A 21,325-nucleotide genomic window follows, 5' to 3' on the forward strand; every position below is an offset into this window, starting at 1 on the left:
ATTGGTAAGATACCCTCGGTCACCCCACTCTTTGTTCCCAATAGGTCAGCTGGGTGGACTCTCCCCTCTAGGAGATCTGACCCCCTGTCTTCCTTCAAAACCTGATCCATAGGTGAGGAGTCCAGCATTTTAGATGCAGATTCTTCACCCTCCTCCTTGGGAAAAACCTCCCTACAAAAGGAGGGCAGACCTTCCTGTCCTCCCTCACCTTCTGTTTGGACTTCCCTCTCTGGGTTCCCCTCTGACGCAGACACTCCTGTATCCCCCCCAAAGTAGAGTGACCACTGTCACAATTTTTAGCAGTTTGTCCCGCATCCCGACCGAAGTACAGTCAGGATGCCATTTGTCCCAATATTTTGTTTTGGACTTTTTTTGTTGTTGTTGTTGTTACACTTACCCATCCGATGGGTCCCTCAGTCACTTATGGTCTTCGGCGGCATTTTGGCAGTGGGTGCTTCTGTCTTTGGCGGCAAGACTTATTACCCTCTGCCAAAATGCCGCCAAAGACCCTCAGTGACTGAAGGACCCTCCACTGAATTGCCGCCGAAGACCCAGATGGGTGAGTCCTGATATTTTACAGTTAGCATCTGGTCACCCTACCCAAAAGGGAGGGTGATGCCGGTCCAGCTGTGTGTTCACAGCTACCAGTTATGATAGATCCTTCACTGGCCAGCAAAATTCACCCCCCCCCCGCCCTTCACTTAGGTTGGGCTTGCCTCCAGCTAGAGTCCTTGGGGTCTGTTCCCACCACAGCAGTCCACCAGGACCTCAACTTCCATCTCCGGAACACATGTCTCTGCGCACCCCAGGGCTGCAACTTTCTGGCAGTCAGCAGCTGGGAAGGCCTCCTTGTTACAAGATGGAACATTCCACTCCCCCAGCATGATGATCACAGGACACAAGCTGGCTCTATCCAGCCCTTCCTGCGGGGACCTGCCTTGAGCCCTGGGGCTATGGGGAACTGCTTTCAACTGCTCCTGCCCTCAAAGCTGCATTTTTCACTGCTACAGAGGAATAAAAAAGACATTCGCCCATTCCCCCTGCAGCACATGTGACTTCACCCTCCACCATGAGGATTTTAGCACAAGATTCCTTCTTGCTGCTAACAAACCCTAGGACACGTTCTTCGACATCAAAGAAATAATTTCCCAGTAGAAACGATGCAAAATTGTGTGCCACTGCTGCAACAGTCAGCTCAGCATGCAAATCATCAGTTTCCACGTGTACCTTAGCTAAAGGTGCAAGGACTTTGTAACCTCCCACCAATTCTAATTCTGCCATTTTCCCTGGCAACAAATCCTTCTCCTGGATCAGGTCCCTCCTGACCACAGAAATTTCTGCACCAGTGTCTCTCCATCCTTGGAGTACTTTGTCAACACATTTAACAGCATGCATGTGCTCACTGCTTGGTTGTGTAGAACAGGGCCGTCCTTAGGATTTATGGGGCCCTACGCAGTATTATTAAACTGGTGCCCCTATGCCGGAGGGCAGCCCAAGCTTACAGCCTGGTGGGGGATGGGGAGGAGGGACTTGACAGCAAAGGATAATGAGATGCCCAGCCTGCCTCATGGTGGCGGAGATCCCCGCAGAGACTTCCATGCACTAAAATTTGGGAATAAAAAATGTCAGTCACAGGTTTTTTGATATGCCCTGAAGTTCGTCAGAGATTTATTTGCAAAAACTTCATAGTAAGGGTGAGTCAGCTGTCTTGCTGAATACAATATTACATATAATGGAATACATGATGCAGCTCTTCTCTGTTTTACATTTTCTTCATCAGTATTTCTAAGTTGAATTTATATTTTAAATGTACTCAAATCTTTAGCCAGCATTCCAGATTACTACATATTTAACTCACTGAAACAAAGACATTCTTTTAAATTAATCAGAGAGATTTAGTGTGTTCATAACAATGTTCACTGCTTTTAGAAAAAGGGAACAGTAATTTACTTTGTGTGATCTGCATAACAAGAGACATGGTTATGAAATTTCACCAACTTTAAAAAAATGTTTCCAAAGATTTTAGGTATAACAAGGATTTTTTCTTACTAAGGTACTGATTTTGCTGGAGGGTTCTTTTAAAACTAGTTTGTCGGATAGTCAGAAGTAAAGAAAGGGAACTCTTTGTTCAGCTATCTGGAAGGGAAGGACTGTTGTCCCTTTAAGGGTTCTCTTCAGTTGGGAGTGGAGGGAGAGATGGTGAAGGGATGGACAGAAAGGACAGGAAGACTTAGAAGCACTTTTTTTTTTAACTATAGTAATTAAAATGTGTATTTTAGATAAGAGAGGTCTTTTGAAGGATTTATTTAAAAAACTATATGTGAAGATCCACACATTTAAGGCTAAAGATGATTGTGCATCTAAAACTCTATGCAAGCATTTTTTAGAAATGTGATTTTATAATCTTCACCAACTCACTAATGAAATATTTTTAAAGCAAATTTTAAACTAAGGTCCTGTAGACTGACATGTTCCGTGTAAATATTACATTAATGCACAACTGTTTTTGTCAGTAATGTCAGAAACTGACAGTATAAAAATTTATTTGGGCATAAGCTTTCGTAGACATCTGATGAAATGGGTTCTAGTCCACAAAAGCTTATGCTCAAATAATTTGTTAGTCTTTGAGGTGACACAAGGACTCATCCTTGTTTTTGCTGATACAGACTAACAGGACTACCACTCTGAAACCTGTCAGTATATACCTTGGGGTTGGCAAATGCCTGTTAAATGGCTTTATTACCCCTTGAATGTCTCTTTAACAGTTTCAATGTTGTGCTAATAGGTCTGGCAGGCTGGAGGTTTTTTCACTTTTAACTACTAAATTCCCTCCCAAGGAAGACTCACCAGGCTAGAGCAGCCATCTGTGGGAGCCTGCAGGAAGGGTCAAAACAGGGACAGGAAAACAAGAGGGTGGACACTAAGACCCAGTGGTGCCCCAAATTTTCAGGTGCCCTATGCAGCTGCCTATGTTGCCTATGCCTAAGGATGGCCCTGGTGCAGAAGCAACCTTTACAAATCCTGTGTGGAAAGAGGCAGCAGCCTGGGATACCCCTGTGCTCTGAGAGCTTCATGTGGTACCTGCTGCCTGTTTCCATGCAGCCAAGGACATTTATTTCTCAGGTGTTCAGTGGATTTACAATGATAGCACCTTTTGGGCTCCTCTGCACGTACAGGAGATTTGGGACGAGTAACAGGGGAATGGGGAGGTGAATGCCCAGCTTCCATTTTTCCCAGGGATAAAACAGTGATTCTACTTTCCACCAACCCTGTATCCCTCTGCCACAGGTTTATGTTTAATTACAGCTTATGAATGCTCATAAGAGTCTGCAAACTCAGCTAATTCCCCCACTGCATTCACCTTTTTGTCCCACAACTACTGTTTTACATCATCACTGCACATATTCAGGAATTGTTCCCATGTAACCAAATCACACATTTCTTCCAAGCTTGTAATGCCTTTTCCCCTCACCCACTTGTCAAACAAATCTCTCACTTCATTTACATAGGCCACATTACTCAATCCAGATCCCCTCTTAGGAGACTCCTGAATTTAACCTTGTAAGGTTTCAGGTGTAATCTGAAACTGTTTCAAAACCAGTTCCTTAAATTTACCACAATTTGAAGCATCAAGTGGCATCTTATTGAATATGTCCAGAGCTCTCCCAGTCAACTTTGCTACCAATGTGGTCATCTTTTGATCTTCAGGAATTGCATGGAGGATGCACCGTCTCTCAAAGGTGATGAAATATTCAGCAATATCACTGGATTCAACATACTGTGGGGATAATTGTTCCCATTTATGGATTTTGGGAAAGTGGTTTTGGCTGCTGAAGGGTTTTGTCTCTTCCATTCCATTCCATTCAGTTCATGCTTCTGGGTCTCAATCTGGGCTTGTATTTCTCTGTCTTTTAACTCTAAGGCTAGCTGCCTCTCTTTCCTTCTCCTCCTGAGCATGTTGCCTCTCCCTTTCCTTCTCCTCCTGGGCAGCTTTCTGTTTCTCAATTTGTCTTTTAATTCCATGGCTCTTTTCTGAGCAGCTTCCTCCCTGGCTGCTTCTGCCTCCATAGCCCTTCTGTGTGCAGCCTCCTCCCTGGCTGCTTCTGCTTCTTCAAGCCTCATTTGAAACTTGCGGTCCTTTGCCTTCTCTTCTGCTTCCAGTCTGGCCAGCTCTACTTCTGTGGCTGCTTCACTGGTAGTCATTTTCCTGCTTTCTTGTGCTTATTTCCCTTATCCAAAATTAACAAACAGAAAATAACAAACCAGTAACCATTTTGTCTGTTCTCCAGCCACCACACCCAAAACTCACTTAAAATTACTATTAGGGTCTCAAAGCAACCAGCTGTGCACAGATCCTGCTCAACTATTCCACTGTGATGGGTTGGGTCACAGAAACTCCCTCAAGACTGTCACTAGATGTGCTGGGATACCACTGAGAGCAAACCCCCCTGCCAGAGAAGGGTTCCCTCCACTCCCATCTTGCTGAGTTACACATTCCAGTCAGCTACAGCACAGACCAAGAGGTTGGGCCACACCCCCATGCAGTGCACAGAAACTAAGATTCACTTACCCCAGTGGGGAGGACTTTCCCAGCACCAAGTATTCAGTCTTTCTGGGAGCCCAAACCCCAAATGAATCTGTTTTACTCTGTATAAAGCTTATACAGGGTAAAGCTCATAAATTGTCCACCCTCTATAGCACTGATAGATATACACAGCAGTTTGCTCCCCCAGGTATTAATTACTGAGTTAATTAATATGCAAAAGTGATTTTATTAAGTATACAGAGTGGGATTTAAATGGCTCCAAGTAATAAGTTACTTTATTCTGTTTGTTACCAAGCAAAATAAAAACAAACACACACAAGTCTAAGCCTAATACATAGGAAACTGAAAACAGGTAAATCTCACCCTCAGAGATGTCCCAATAAACTTCTCCCACAGATTAGTTTTCTTCCTAGTCTGGGACTGATCCTTTTCAGACCAACGTTGTAGTTTATGGCCTGGGTCCAGCAATCACTCACACCCCCGTAGTTACTGTCCTTTGTTCCAGTTTCTTTCAAGCATCTCTTTGGGGTGGAGAGGCCATCTCTTGAGCCAAGTGAAGACAAAATGGAGAGGCTTCCAGGGCCTTTTATAGTCTCTCTTGTGGGTGGAAACCCCTTTGTTCTTCTGTGCAAAATCACAGCAACAAGATGGAGTTTGCAGCCACATGTCCATGAATGATTCTGCTTTTTGCAGGCCAACGTCATTGTTTACATTTTACATTGTTTAGTTTGAACATTCCCAGGAAAGCTCAGATGTGGATGTGGCGTCTCCCAAAGTATGTTGTCAGTCAAGTGTTTCTTGATTGGGCACTTGATCAAAATAGTCCTTTCTCAAGAAGCTGACCAAATGCTTCACTGATGTTACTTTAGAATCAAACACACTGAGATACAAGTACATAAGCAATATTCATAACTTCAAATACAAAAATGATACACACATACAGACAGCATAATCATAACCAGCAAATTACAATCTTTCCACAGACACCTTATTTGACCTCATTTGTGCAAGATTTGGTGCAACTATAGGATCCTGTTTGCTACAATGATCTATACGGTCACAGTTCATGTCAATAACATCACAGGGATGGGGGCTGCTCCACGGGGCTCCTGGAAGCAGCAGCATGGGCCCCTCCGGCACTCCAGCTTGGAAGCAGGGTCAGGGGCCATGCCACGCGGCTCCTGGAAGCAGTTGTATGGCCCCCCAGCCCCCGGTTCCTATGCGCAGGGGCCTCCACTCTGCATGCTGCCCCTGCCCCAAACGCTGCCCCTGCAGCTCCCATTGGCCAGGAACTGCAGAGATAAGTGCTGCCCGGAGCCTGCACCCCTGAGCATCTCCCTGCACCCCAATCCTCTGCCCCAGCCCTGATCCCCCTCCTGCTCTCTGAACCCCTTGATCCCAGCCCAGAGCACCCTCCTACACCCCAAACCCCTCATCAGCAGACCCACCCCAGAGCCTTCACCCCCAGCCATAGCCTGCACCCCTTCCCGCATCCCAACCTCCTGCCCCAGCCCTAATCCCCCTCCCTCCCTCTGAACCCCTTGATCCCAGCCCAAAGCACCTTCCTAAACACCAAACTCCTCATTCTCAGCTCCACACCAGAGCCCGCAACCCTAGCCGGAGCCCTCACTCCACCCTTCACCCCCCACTCCCTGTCCTAGCCTGGTGCCCCCTCCCACACCCTGAACTCATTTCTGGACCCACCCCAGAGCCCACACCCCCCAACCAGAGCCCTCACCTCCTCCCATATCCCAAACCTAATTTTGTGAGCATTCATGGCCCACCATGCAATTTCTATTCCCAGATGTGGCCCTCTGGCCAAAAAGTTTGCCCTTCCCGGCATAGGGAATATAAAGTTTGCAGACAACACCAAGATGGGAAGAGGCTGTAAGCGCTTTGAAGGACAGCATTAGAATTCAAAATGAGCCTGGCAAACTTGAAAAGCAGTCTGAAATAAATAGCATGAAATGCAGTAAGGACAAATGCAAAGTACTACACATAGGAAGCAATAATCAGTTTCACAAAAACAAAATGGGAAAAGACTGCCTAAGGAGGAGTACTGCTGAAAAGGATCCGAGGGTTGGAGTGGATCATAAACTAAACAGGACTCAACAATTTAATACTGTTGCAAAAAAAGCAAACATCATTCTGGCATGTATAAGCAGGATGCTGTAAGCAAGATGCAAGAAGTCATTCTTTCACTCTACTCGGTACTGATAAAGCCTCAACTGGAATATTGCATCCTGTTCTGGGCACAAAACTTTGGGAAAGATGTGGACATATTGGAGAATGTCCAGAGGAAAGCAAATCAAAAATGATTAAAGGTCCAGAAAACATGACCACCGAGGAAAGATGGAGAAAATTTGTTTCTCAGTAAGATTTGTTTAGTCTGGAGAAGAGAAAACTGAGGGGGGACATAAGTCAGCAAGTACATGCAAGGTTATTAGAAAGAGGAGGGTGCTAAATTGTTCTCTTTATCCACTGAGGAAAGCACAAGAAATAATGAGCTTGAATTGCAGCAAGGGAGATTTAGGTTAGACATTAGTAAAAACTTTCCAACTGTTATGGTAGTTAAGCACTGGAACAAATTACCTAGGATAGAGGTGGAAACTCCATCACTGGAGGTTTTTAAGAACAAGTTGGAAAAAAACACCAGTAGCAGGTGGTCGAGATAATACTTTGTTCTTACTTAGGAATGTGAAATGGTTTTATAGGTGTCATAAACAGATAGCTAAGGGTTAATGTCTCTTTCACCTGTAAAGGGTTAACAAACAGTGACCTGCAACACCTGACCAGAGGACCAATCAGGAGACAAGATACTTTCAAACCTCGGTGGAGGGAAACCTTTGTTTGTGTTTTTGGGTTTGTTCTCTCTGGGTCCTGGACGGGACTAGAGATGCAAACAGGTTTCTGCCAATCTCCCTGCTACAGTCTCTTATCTATTCAGAATAGCAAATAAGTAAAAAGGCGGTTATAGTCTTTTAACTTGTTTTTCTTTATTTGCAGATGTGTACTTGCTGGAAGCAGCTTAAATTGTGTTTCTGCTGGAGAAAGCTTCTTTCTATTGTCTATAAGCTAGAAAGACCCTGTAATATTTCATCTTGATTACAGAGACAATTTTTATGTTTTTCCTTCTTTATTAAAGTTTTCCTTTTTTTTGTTAGAATCTAATTGATTTTTTGATTATCTTTTGTAAGACTCCAGGGAAGGGAGTCTGCACTCACCAGGGAATTGGTGGGAGAAAGGAAAGGGAGGAGGGAAGAAAAACCTGCTCTCTGCGTTTATCTCTGTATCTCTCTCCAGAGAAGAAGGGAGGGGGAAGGTAACATACCCCTCGGTGTGGTGATTCAAGGAATTGAATCATGGTGGTCTCCTAGTGTACCCAGGGCGGGAAAGAGCTGGGAGGAAGAAAGGAGGAGGAAGGGAAATGGTTCATTCCCCTTTGTTGTGAGACTCAAGGAATCTGGGTCTTGGGGGTCCCCAGGGAAGGTTTTGGGGGGACCAGGGGGTATCTGGCCCTGAATTCCAGATTGGTGGCAGTGCTACAGAATCTAAGCTGGTAATTAAGCTTAGAGGACTTAGGCTAGTACCCATATCCTGGACGCTAAGGTCCAGAGTTTGGAATTATATTATGACAATAGGGTCTTAGATGACTCTAGCCTTTATACAGGCTCTCCTAGCTTAGGGTTACGGGAGCAAGCCTTTCAGCCACTGATGCTCGTGCTAGCACATTAACTGTAGCTGTGTAGATATTGCAACTCAGGCCTGAGCTCAGGCTCCCAAGCCCAGGCTCCCAAGCCCATCCCGGCTTGCGAGACCAAGCTCCAGCCCAATGAGAAACATCTACACAATTATATATAGCCTTCCAGCACAAGTCTGGGGACCCAGGCTGGGATGATCTCTCTCAAAGGCAATGTAGACAAACCCATATTGTGCTACTTCCTAGGCTTTGCTTTTTGTAAGCGTGATCCCCACGCCCCACCACTCTTGAGACAAGCCGTTCTGGAGGTAACACCCCTTTGTGTCATGAGGGCACTTCAGTGAGTCCCAATGATTTCAGACTCCTCATAAACACTGTCTCTTTCGGGGTGCTGCAGCCAGTAAGTATTTGCAGCAACACAATACAGCTTTTTCAGAACAAGACCGCACTGCTTAGGCAACTGGAACACAGAGTTTACAGATCCCTTGGTCACTCTGGGAAAGTAAAACTAAACTCTACATTCATTTTGGCAGAATAATCTGCCCGGCTTTTCCAAAGCCTTCTCGATTTCATCTCTCCCTCTCTCTGTCTCCTAGTCTCAGTCCTTTTGCCTTGGATAGTAGCTCATTTCAGTGCTGAGTGTTGTAGGTAGTGTCAATAAAGGTGCACAAGGGTGTGTTCCTGCCAAGAGGGTTGTCAGCTGTTTGGTGACATACATGCTCGTTGTCTCCAGGCCTCAGTGAGGCATAAGTGAAGGCAGTGCCTCAGAAGGAATCCTCACTGCAAAGGTAAAGGGATGGTGACATTATGAAAGTCAGAGATAGACTGTGTGCAGTAGGCTCAGTGTTTGAGTGCAGGCCAGGGATAGGTAGCTTCTGTTCCCAAAGTGTTCTATAGCGGGGAGAGCAGAGTGCTAGTCTATGTGTCACTGGCCTGATGTGGTGTTGCTAAAACAGGACAGAGTTGAGGCTGAATTGTGGGGTGTTGTGAGCCTTCACGCTTCATTTCTCCTTCTAATAACCGGGTGTCACAGAGTCCCTGGGCGATGCTCTGGAACTGCTCCCCATGAAGCCAGTCAGGACTTTGGGGAGCCTCCCCTCCCTTGGAGCAGACTGTTTTCAGGGCAAGAAGCTCACAAGTCTTCACCTCCTGGGTCTCTCCTTGGAGCATTCAGCATCCTCTGCCCCTCCGTGCGCTTCCCACAGCGAGTCCGCCCCAGCGGGGTCCTGGGGAAGCCAAAGGGTCCTGCACCCCCACTTTGCAGTCAGATGTGACTCTCAGCCAGCCAGTAAAACAGAGGTTTATTAGATGACAGGAACATGGTCTAAAACAGAGCTTGTAGGTACAGCGAATAGGACCCCTCGTCCCGGTCCATTCTGGGGGGCAGTGAGCCAGACCCCCACGTCTGCACTTCACTCCTCGTCTCCAGTCAGTTCCAGACTCCAACCCCTTCAGCCCCTCTTCCTCTGCTTAGTTCCTTTCCCAGGCCAAGAGGTCACCTGATCCCTTTGTCTCCAACACCTTCAGTTGGCACCTTTGCAGAGGAGGGGCCCAGGCCATCAGTTGCTAGGAGACAGAGGGCCAGGCATTTAGGTGCACTGGTCCTTTGCTCTGGTGCAATCACACACCCTTATTCCACCACCTAGATAATTATGAACTGCCTGGGGGCACTGAGGCACCAACACAGTACTCAGAAAAAATATTAAAAACGTTCCCAGTTCGTCACATCGAGGGGACAGGATTTCTTACCCAGCAAGGTCACATTCTCATAATTCTCCTGCATGATGTCTCTGTAGAGGGCTCTCTGAGCAGGGTCCAGCAGAGCCCACTCTTCCTTGGTGAAATACACAGCCACCTCCTCGAAGGTCACCAGCCCCTGAAAGAAGAAGAGCCCCACACTCAGTACCTGCTGCCCAGTGACAACCCCATTGTTCACAGGAGAGGAGAGCCAATCACATGGAAGCAATGGAGGCAGGCAGGCAGCAGAGTCCCACCCTCACCGCATCAGAGCAGCCAGGAAGCATCAACGTGAGGGGAAAAGAGAGAGCACCCCTCACCCATTCTAGCAGACAGAGATGGCAGGGGTCTTCACATTCATCACTCACCTACTAGCCAGAGGCTGTTTCAGGAGAGGGAGCCTCCAGCAGGGCCCAGAAACAACTCCCGACTGGCAATCTCAACACCCTCCCCATTGCCAGCAGCCAGATAAGAGGGGCTTCCCTGGTGGGTAAACCCCTTCATATCTTATAGCATCCTCTAGCTAATAGGTTCAGGCTCCAGCACTTGGAGTTTCCCCAGGCCAGTCCAGGGGGGCTGTTTCCTGTTCCACAAGTTAGGGAACTTCCACAACCCACCTGGGTCTGTTGCTAGGATCCAGGCCCTACAGTAAACAAATCCCAGCAGGTTTGTCACACCCTGTCCCCCTTCCCTTCCTCACACTCTGTATTTCCTGCCCCCTTCTCCCTCCAGAGCACTACCTCCTCCAGAAGTGCCCACCGCCTATGTATTTACTGCCCTTTTCCCACCAACAGGAACCCACCAGTAACTACCTGATAATCCCTACCTGCACTGGCTCCACAGCAGCCATTTCCCTTCCCTGTCCTTCAAAAGGATGGGACGTTATACTGCAGTCTGTCAGGACAATTGGGGACATGTCAGAACAGCAACGTCACATCACAATTCCCCCCAGCTCTTTCCCCACAGACTGATGTTCTAAACTGTCACGCAAATAACAAATAGTAATAACACAATTCAATTAAAAACACAATTCAAAACACAATTAGTAACAGGAGGGGGGGGACTTTAACTACCCAGGCACCTGTTAGAAAAGGAATTCAACCAAACACAAAGTGTCCAATAAATTTTTGAAACGTGTGGGGGACACCTGTTTGCTTCAGAAGATGGAAGTAGTAGCCAGGGGAACAGACATTTTAGGGCTGATTCTGATTAACAGGCAGGAGTTAGTTAGGAAACTGAAGGTGGAAAGCAATATGGATGAAAGTGTTCGTAAAATGATGATTTCATGATTCTAAGAGAAGGAAAGCGTTAGAGCAGGAAAATAAAGACAATGGATTAAAACTCAAAATGATCTAGACAAACTGGAGAAATAGTCTGAAGTAAATAGGATGAAATTCAATAAGGACAAATGGAAAGTCCTCCACTTAGGAAGGAACAATCAGTTGCACACATGCAAAATGGGAAATGACTGCCTAGGACGGAGTACTGCAGAAAAGATCTGGGGGTCAAAGTGTTTATATTGTTCCAGCAGATTTTTCTTAAACAAATAGGTCCACTGTGGCTTTTCCAAATTACTGCACTTAATATAGATCCATTATTTCTTTTCCACAATTTTTCAAGTCTTCTCGGCAACACAGCTGCAATTATTTGAAGATAATCCTGCAAATCAGGTAGGGTCTTAATTAATATTAACCAAGGAGAAAGAAACAGAAACCACAATAAGGAAAGAACAAGTTAAAAAAAATTTAGATAAATTAGATGTATTAAAGTCAGTGAGACCTGACGAAATTCATCTTAGGGTACTCAAGGTATTAGCTGAAGCAAACTCGGAACCATTCACAATTATCTTTGAGAACTCCTGAAAGATAGTGAGGTCCCAGAAGACTGGAAAAGGGCAGACATAGTACCTATCTTTAAAAAGGGGAACAAAGAAGCCTAGAGAATAAAGACCAGTCAAGCCTCATGTAGGTATCTGGAATGAACAAATTATTAAACAGTTAATTTCTAAGCACCTAGACTCAGAGGATAGTAAGATAAGTTATAGCCAGCATGGATTTCCAAAAACAAATCATGCCAAGTCAATCTAATTTTCTGCTTTCATGGGGTACTGGGCTTATGGATATAGGGGTCATCGCAGATAGGACATATCTTGATTTTAGTCAGGCTTTTGAGATAGGCCTCCATGGTATTCTCATAGCGAACTAGGGAAATGTGGTGTACATTAAAGTACTATAAAATGGGTGCAAATTTTGTTGAAAGGCTGTACTCAAACAGTAATCATTAATGGTTCACTGTCCAACTGGGAGGATGTATAAAAGGCGGTCTACAGGGGCCAGTTCTGGATCTGATACTGTTCAATATTTTCAGTTATTACTTGAATAACAGACTGGAGATCATGCCTTCTAAATATGCAGATAACACAAGATGTGAGGGGTTGCAAGCATGTTGCAGGACAGGACTAGAATTCATAGAATATCAGGGTTGAAGGGACCACAGGAGGTCATCTAGTCCAATCCCCTGCACAAAGCAGGACCAATTCCCAACTAAATCATCCCAGCCAGGGCTTTGTCAAGCCTGACCTTAAAAACCTCTAAGGAAGGAGATTCCACCACCTCCCTAGGGAACCCATTGCAGTGATTCACCACTCTGACTGAAAAAGTTTTTCCTAATATCCAACTTAAACCTCCCCCACTGCAACTTGAGGCCATTACTCCTTGTTCTGTCATCTGCTACCACTGAGAACAGTCTACATTCATCCTCTCCGGAACCCCCTTTCAGGTAGTTGAAAGCAGCTATCAAATCCCCCTTCATTCTTCTCTTCCGCAGACTAAACAATCCCAGTTCCCTCAGCCTCTCCTCATAAGTCATGTGCTCCAGCCCCCTAATCATTTTTGTTGTCCTCCAGTGGACTCTTTCCAATTTTTCCACATCCTCTTTGAAGGGGCCCAAAACTGGACACAGTACTCCAGACGAGGCCTTACCAATGTCGAATAGAGGGGAATGATCACATCCCTCGATCTGCTTGCAATGCCCCTACTTATACAGCCCTAAATGCTGTTAGCCTTCTTGGCAACAAGGGCACACTGTTGACTCATATCCAGCTTCTTGTCCACTGTAACCCCTAGGTCCTTTTCTGCAGAACTGCTTCCTAGCCATTCAGTCCCTAGTCTGTAACAGTGAATGGGATTCTTCCATCCTAAGTGCAGGACTCTGCACTTATCCTTGTTGAAACTCATCAAGTTTCTTTTGGCCCAGTCCTCTAATTTGTCTAGGTCCCTCTGTATCCTATCCCTACCCTCCAGCGTATCTACCACTCCTCTCAGTTTAGTGTCATCTGCAAACTTGCTGAGAGTGCAGTTCATGCCATCCTCCAGATCATTAATGAAGATACTGAACAAAACCGGCCCCAGGACCGACCCTTGGGGCGCTCAACTTGAAACTGGATGCCAACTAGATATGGAGCCATTGATCACTACCCGCTGGGCCCGACAATATAGCCAGCTTTCTATCCATCTTATAGTCCAATCATCCAGCTCATACTTCTTTAAACTTGCTAGCAAGAATACTGTGGGAGACCATATCAAGAGCTTTGCTACTGTCAAGGAATAACGCATCCACTGCTTTCCCCTCATCCACAGACCGTTATCTCCTCATAGAAGGCAATCAGGTTAGCCAGGCATGACTTGCCCTTGGTGAATCCATGCTGACTGTTCCTGATCACTTTCCTCTCCTCTAAGTGCTTCAGAATTGATTCCTTGAGGACCTGCTCCATGATTTTTCCAGGGACTGAGTTGAGGCTGACTGACCTGTAGTTCCCCGGATCCTCCTTCTTCCCTTTCTTAAAGATGGGCACTACAGTAGCCTTTTTCCAGTCATCTGGGACCTCCCCCATTCGTCATGAGTTTTCAAAGATAATGGCCAACGGCTCTGCAATCACATCCGCCAACTTCTTTGGTACCCTCGGATGCAGCGCATCTGGCCCCATGGACTTGTACTCGTCCAGTTTTCCTAAATAGTCCCAAACCACTTCTTTCTCCACAGAGGGCTGGCTACCTTCTCCCCATACTGTGCTGCCCAGTGTAGCAGTCTGGGAGCTGACCTTGTTTGTGAAGACAGAGGCAAAAAAAATCATTGAGTACATTAGCTTTTTCTACATCCTCTACATTCAATATAACATTTACAAACTGCAGAAGTGGGCTGAATGAAAAGATTAAATTCAGTAAAGACAAGTGCAAAGTACTAGACTCAGGGAAGGAAAGTCAAATGCACAACTGAAAAGTGGGGAATAACTGGCTAGGGGGTAGTACTACTGAAAATGATCCAGGGTTATAGTGAATCACAAATTGAAGCTGAGTCAATGATGTGATTCAATTGTGAAAAAAACTAATTAAGCACTGGACTAGATTAGCAAGAGTGGTAGTGGAAGGTTGGACAAACATCTCAGTGCTGGGGGTTGGACTAGAGGACCTCTCAAGGTCCATTCCAGCCCTACATTTCCACAATTCTATGCTGGGGAAATGTTTGGTCACTTTATTATAGCACTGACCCAGTCCTTCCCACCAGAACTAAACCATTGAGTCATTTTGAAACCCTCCCAGTTACAAACTCTGGGAACCAAATGGGAGAGAAGAGCAGAACAAAAGGAGTGTGTGACGGTGCCATCTGTAGTAAGAGGAGACCCTGAGATATAAACCTTGGTATCAGAGACCTGGTATGAGGCCTAAGGCCTGAACTAAAGTAATGGTCAAGACTTTGCTAATGTAAAGCAAAGTTAAGCTGTGAGCCAGAGGCAGGCCCTGCTCACAGAAGCTGGCAAGGAAAGGGCTGATGCTGCAAAAAGAGACATACCTAAAAGGTACTGGACACCAGATACCAGAACATTTGCATACTTGTACATTCCACACAGATAACAAGGAACAAGCCGACCCATCCCAATGACATGGCCAAAAGGGTAATATGATGGATAGAGTTGTTTTGTTCAAACCAACTTGTACAAGGTGAGAGGCAGCACCTTACTGCATAGAGGGGCTGTACCTTGCTACGTAGAAGGGCTGCACCTCAATATGTCAGGAGTGATGTGTAACTTGTTTGTACCTGTGTATAAGAATGCATCCCTGGGGCAGTGTCTTGTCCAGCCTAGGGGGCAGTGGAAAGTCCCGCCACTGACTGAGCTGAGTCCATTGCCAGGGGGGACACACTCATAGTATGTCCTGTAGAGTAAAATCTAGAGGGAACTATCATTGTGCTTCGTTTGACAATAAACCTGGCCGAAGCGCCTTCATACCTTACTAGACTCTGTGGTCATTGGGAGTTCTCTTGGGATCTGCTGTGTCAGCTACCTGTGCAGAGCTGGGACAGCACACAGAGGGAACACACGCACGCAGCCAATTGATATCAGCATTGAACAGAGCAGGGCACCACACTGGTAGCATCTGACACCACCACCCATAAGGCTTTATGGAATATCTCTGTAAAGGTCATAATCTACTGAATCTATTAATCCTATTTGTATGAATGTATCATTTTTGTATTCAAAGTTATGAATATTGGCTGCATATTTGTTTGATTCTAAGTAGGCTGAAGTGAAGCAGTTGGTCAGCTTTCAGAGAAAAGACTATTATCAGTAAGTGCCCCATCAAGAAACACTTAAGCCAACAATGAACTTGGAGACACCAATCCATATCTGGACTTTCCCAGGAATGTGGCTTGGCTGGTAAGGAACTCAGTCATGCATGGACATATGACTTGCCCAGGTGACTCCAAAACTTCATTTTGTAGCTGGACTTTGCATAGGAGAGAGGAGGGGGTCTCCACCCACAAGAGAAAGTCTATTTAAGCCCAGGGGAGACCCCTCCACTTTGTCTTCAGCTGGCTAAAGAGAAAGCTTCTCCAACCCCAAAGTTACCAGAAAGAAATTGGAACAAAGGACAGTGACTGCAAGGGGTGTGAGTGATTGCTGGACCCAGACTAAAAGGAGATTAGTCTGTAAAAGAAAGCATTCTGGAACTGGTGAGGCTCTTATCTGTATTCAGTTTCTTACTGTATTAGACATAGATTGGCATGTTTTATTTTATTTTACTTGGCAATTCACTTTGTTCTGTTTGTTACTACTTGAAACCACTTAAATCCTACTTTCTGTATATAATAAAATCACTTTTTATTTATTAGTTAACCCAGAGTATGTATTAATATCTGGGAGGGGGTGGCAAACAGCTGTGCATATCTCTCTGTCAGTGTTAGAGGGCAAACAATTTATGAGTTTACTCTGTATAAGCTTTATACAAGGTAAAATGGATTTGGATTACAGACCCCATTGGGAGTCGGGCATCTGAGTGTTAAAGACAAGAACACTTCTGTAAGGTGCTTTCAGTTAAGTCTGCAACTTTGGGGCAAGTAATTCAGACCCTCCCCTGTTTGTGCAGAGTCACTTTCATGCCCATCCCCAGCACATTCCCTGAGTTCTCTATTAATCACCTGGAGTCCCTGGCTCAGGTGTTGATGTGGGCTGAGCCTAAGGGTTGACCTATGGGTAGAGTCCTACCAAACTGACAGACATGATAAACGTGTCACAGACCCCCATGATCACAGATCTGGTCTCCCCCCCCTTGAAATCTGGTCTTTTGTGTGTTTTTACCCTATACCATACAGATTTCACGGGGGAGACCAGTGTTTCTCAAATTGGGAGTCCTGACCAAAAAGAGAGTTGCAGTGGATGTTGCAAGGTTATTTTACAGGGGTTGTAGTATTGCTACCCTTACTTCTGCCTGGAAAGTAACAAATGTTGGCCAGGCACCCAGCTCTGAAGGCAGTGCCCCGCCAGCAGCAGCGCAGAATTATGAGTGGCAATACCATACTATGCCATCCTTACTTCTGTGCTGCTGCTGGCAGTGGTTCTGCCTACACAGCTAGGCTTTCAGCCAGTAGCTGCTGCTATCTAGCTGCCCAGCTCTGAAGGCAGCGCCACCATCAGCAGCAATGCAGAAATAAGGGTAGCAGTACTGCACCCCCCCTACAATAACCTTGTGACCCCATGCCCCCCCCACCTTTTTGGTCAGGACCCCTACAATTACAACACCGTGAAATTTCAGATTTAAATAGCTGAAATCATTAAATTTATGATTTTTAAAATCTTTGGACAATGAATTTGGTAGGCCCTACCTATGAGACTAATTGCAGCTGGAGAAAGTCCTCACCTTGGCTGGGCACAGAGGAAGCTTTACTCACAGTCACTCCCCAGCCCAGATCCCACCAGGGAACAGGAGCTGCTCAGCCTAGGCTCTGAGATTACAATGGAGGCAGCAGCATCTGACCCAGGAAGCTCCACCCTAATATCCTGAGCAGAGAAAGAGAGAGAAACTGAGTATCTTTCCCCCCTTTAGCAACAACTGAAACCCCTCCCCACATGGACATATCTTATTCACCCTCATGTTAATTTGGAGTCACTCCTTGTTCTTCCTTAAAATGAGTCTGGATTAACACTCATCTCAGCGAGACCAGAAACATGGTTCAGGAGGGATGAGGCCAGAATCCTTTTAAACAGATAATTGCAGAAGGGGGTTATAACCTCCTTCCATTCTCCCTCACTCCCCATATTCTGAGACGGATTCACAGCAACAGTTTTCCCTCCAAAACCTGCTGTTGCTGCACTTTTGAAAGGCAGGAGGCAAGCAAAATCTGTGGTGGTTTCATATCAACATTCGATAACTTTCTATCCATTTATCAGGAGCCCTTGCCAGCCATTCACAAAGATGTTGGTAGCCCTGGATAATGCTTCTTTAACAGGAGAATGGACACCATGAAGGAGCCAAAATTTTTAAGACATTTCCAGGCCCTGTGACTGGAAAATAATGGCTACCATAGACCCACCCTGAGCAGTGCTACAGGAAGAACCCCTCATGGAGACCATTCAACATGAGTGGGGTTTTTTTGGAGATACTGTACTACTGGTGACTGTGGTGAGGGGTTAACACAGTAGCATGGAAATTCTCAGCTAATCTGCGGACTGCCTGAGGCAGCAAGGAGCCCATCACAGAGTGAACCCCTCATCCTGTGCCCTCTGTGGAAAAGAAAAGGATTCAGTCAACTGTCCTGTCAGCACCTGGGACACACCAATCTCCCAAACATGGGGAGGCCTCCGGCTTTGATGTGTATTAAATATGGGGCAAGTCACTTTCATCAGCCAACATTTTAATGGAGATAAAGGGAGAAAGAAAGGAGTCTCAAACAAGAGGGGAAAGTTGATTATTTAGTCCCATGCAACCACCAGGATAGAGAATGGCTCAAGGCAACAAATTCCCTCTAGAAATGGAAAAGTTGCCGCAACTCAACACAGGAATACCACAACACTTTTTAACAGACATTTGATAATTACACAGGGGAAAAGGGGAAAATCTGACACGGTTGTAATTGCTGTTTGGTCATTACAGAGAGAAAGGTGGAAACATGGAGCATTTCGGATGAGTTTCCACAAGTGAGAGAGGGAAGTGGGATAATGTGAGGGTGGGGGCAGCGGTTCTAGCAGTAGGGTCCCTAGCTGGTAAGAAAGCGGTGAAACCTGAGTGACTGTCACAGCCAGGGCCAGCTCCAGGCCACGGCGCGCCAAGTGCGTACTTGGGGCGGCATGCCACGGGGGGTGTTCTGCCGGTTGCCGGCAGGCAGCTCCAGTGGACCTCCCGCAGGCGTGCCTGTGGAGGGTCCGCTGGTCCCACGGCTCCAGTGGAGCATCCGCAGGCACGCCTGCAGGAGGTCCACCGGAGCCGCGGGACCGCCGGACCCCCCGCAGGGACGCCTGCGGGAGGTCCACCGGAGCCGCGGGACCAGCGAGCGGCAGAGTGCCCCCGCAGCGTGCCGCCGTGCTTGGGGCGGCGAAATTGCTAGAGCCGGCCCTGGTCACAGCATTATTAGATGGAACGAAAAGGGGCAAAATGTCCACCAGGATTTTCTCTCCGTTGTGCAGGCCATGAGCCCACACAGAAACTGGAGAGGACTGTCAGTTATTGTGGGATCGCTAGCGGGACGGAGGGACTAGTCTTGGAGAACATTTCACATCAGGGGCCGCTCACTACAGAGGAGGCTGTGGACAACATGTTAGGCCCTTGTAGGCTCCTTGCCTGGAGCCAAGCTCAGGGTCCCCCACACCTCAGGCATATATTACCGCCCCCACTCCACCACCAGGCTGGGAGACGAGCGGCCGCCAACCAGGGAGCGGGCCTGGCGCACTGATGCACATGCTAACCCTCCGCCAATAGAAGGCCGAGAGAACTACGTCTCCCAGCGTGCCCCGGCAAGAACACAGGGCAGACGGGCCACTTCCGCTTCCAGCGCTGGGGGCCAACGTCACTTCCCGTCAGATGAGCATCAGGGACTACACCTCCCAGCCTGCCCCGGGGGCGCTTCCGTCTTCTCGGGGCCAGCCACGGGGTCCACCTGACCACCCCCCCCGCCCGATCAAACTGTCATCCCCTTACCCACCCGTTTCGTAGAAATCCTCTCCCTACCCGTCTCTGTATCTGGGTCCGCCTGTGATCGGTGTCTATGCCGCGGCGGCATGAACGCCTCGCTGCTCCGCACCCGAAGGCAGGTTCAGCTTCACTGACTCAGCCTGCACCGTGCCTTGCGTCAGCGGCTTGGCTGGGACTGAGCATGCGCGCGTCGACCGACGGCGCGTGATCAGTGGCAGCTACTGAAGCTGCTGCCCTCACTCTGCCCTGACTTGGCATTAAACGCCGCTGTTCAGGGAGTGGGGTGGGCAGAGGCTGCGCAGGGGGGGGAAACTGACTGTGCAGGGGTGTCAAGCAGCAGGCAATACATCTTCCAGCTTACACAGCGCTCCTCTTGAGGTCTGGAAAAGGTACTCTGAGCCTCACAGCTAAATACAGGGTGGAATCCTCTGCCCAGCAGACCAGACATCCCAGTCCTGCTGGGAATTGCATAGGTCCATCCCTAGTGCCTAACTCAGAGGTGGCTGTATCTTAGCACCAGGCCACCAGGGGTCACTGCCCCAAAAGGAGTACACACAGGCCACTACCCAGCCTGACCACCAGGGGTCACTGCAGTAATGGGGGGCAATACATGCAGGGCACGCCTCGCAGGGCCACCAGCAGGTCACTACTCCAATAGGGAGCAACACGAAGGGCATTGCCCCACATGGCCACCAAGAGACTCTGCTCCCATTTGTAAGGTACATTAATGGCACTGCCTCGCCTGGCCACCAGGGGGCACTGCCACAATGGTGGTGATGGACAGTGGGGTTCACACAGGCCACTGTCCAAACTGGTCACGAGAGGTCACACAGCATGCATTGTCTTAGCTGGGCACCAGGGGTCACTGCCGCAACGGTGGCGGGGATATAAATAGGGCACTGCCACACCTGACCACTAAGGGGATTATGGGTCACTGCTCTAATTGATGGTGCTAGACATAGGGTAGTGCCCCAGCTGGCCAGCAGGAGTCACTGCCTCAGTGTGTGGGGGAGGGAATAATCAGAGGGCACTGCTTCACTTAGCCACCAGGGGTCACTGCGCGTACACACACTCTCTTGCTCTCTGTGTGGATGCCAGAGATCACTGCCCCCCTCGTTCCCCCCATGTGTGTGAGGGTGGAAGCTGGGGGATACACACAGGGCACTGTCCCACCTGGCCACCAGGGGTAATTGCATCAATGGGGGGGCTACACACAGGGTATCAGGGCAGGGTCTGGTCTCAGCCAGGCTAGTGTCTGATCAGACCAGGGTCAGAGGAAGGGGCAGGTAGGAGGGAGCAGAGCACCCGCCCTACTACCAGGAGAGATGGGAATCCCATTCTCTGCCCAGCTTGGGGGGAGGGGCTGCCATGGCACTACCCTCCAGCTCCCCCTCAACTGCCCAGTTTGTGGTGGAAAAGCCCAGTGCTGCCCTACGGCTCCCCTCCTATGACCAGCTTGTTGGCCCTGGACGACCGGGGCAGCACCAGAGAGGGCATTGGCCTTTTCAGTTCCTGTTGCTCAGGGGTTTCCCAATCTGAGGACTCCGGGAGATGATTTATTGCTCTTGTCTCCCTTGGCCATTAATGTCCACCCTGAGCTGCTCCCCAGCGCAGGCATTTCCACTGCATTTAATCTCCCCGATACCTGGGAGCAGCCATCTCCTCCCTCAGCTTTTCAGGCCTAAAAATCTCTAGGCCCTGCTCACAATGTACGATCCTTTTGCACAGTCATCCCACTAACTCACAGGCCTAGCACCCAGCGCACATCTGGGGAGAGGTGGAGATCACAGAATCATAAAATATCAGGGTTGGAAGGGACCTCAGGAGGTCATCTAGTCCAACCCCCTGCTCAAAGCAGGACCAATTCCCAACTAAATTATC

The 21,325-nt window shown here is 47.7% G+C and overlaps 1 protein-coding gene across 4 annotated transcripts in view; it reads right to left on the bottom strand.

Annotated features, from left to right (window-relative positions):
• LOC115647964 (zinc finger protein 436-like) overlaps nucleotides 1-19,609 on the bottom strand; it is a 37,333-nt gene extending 17,724 nt beyond the window's left edge. For all 4 annotated transcript variants that reach the window (XR_003999420.1, XR_003999421.1, XR_003999422.1 and 1 more), the window contains exons 1-3: nucleotides 19,481-19,609; nucleotides 10,810-10,877; nucleotides 9,996-10,122 (exon numbers count right to left, since the gene is read on the bottom strand). Coding sequence is in view for 1 of the 4 variants with exons in the window: in XM_030554937.1 (XP_030410797.1) it covers nucleotides 9,996-10,122; nucleotides 10,810-10,877; nucleotides 19,481-19,532 (247 nt within the window). In the remaining 3 variants the exon portion in view is untranslated. The remainder of the gene's footprint in view (nucleotides 1-9,995; nucleotides 10,123-10,809; nucleotides 10,878-19,480) is intronic.
• Nucleotides 19,610-21,325: the final 1,716 nt, after the last annotated feature.

This window comes from Gopherus evgoodei, chromosome 3, assembly GCF_007399415.2.
Source record: "Gopherus evgoodei ecotype Sinaloan lineage chromosome 3, rGopEvg1_v1.p, whole genome shotgun sequence".
In the NCBI taxonomy this organism is placed as follows: Eukaryota; Metazoa; Chordata; order Testudines; family Testudinidae; genus Gopherus; species Gopherus evgoodei.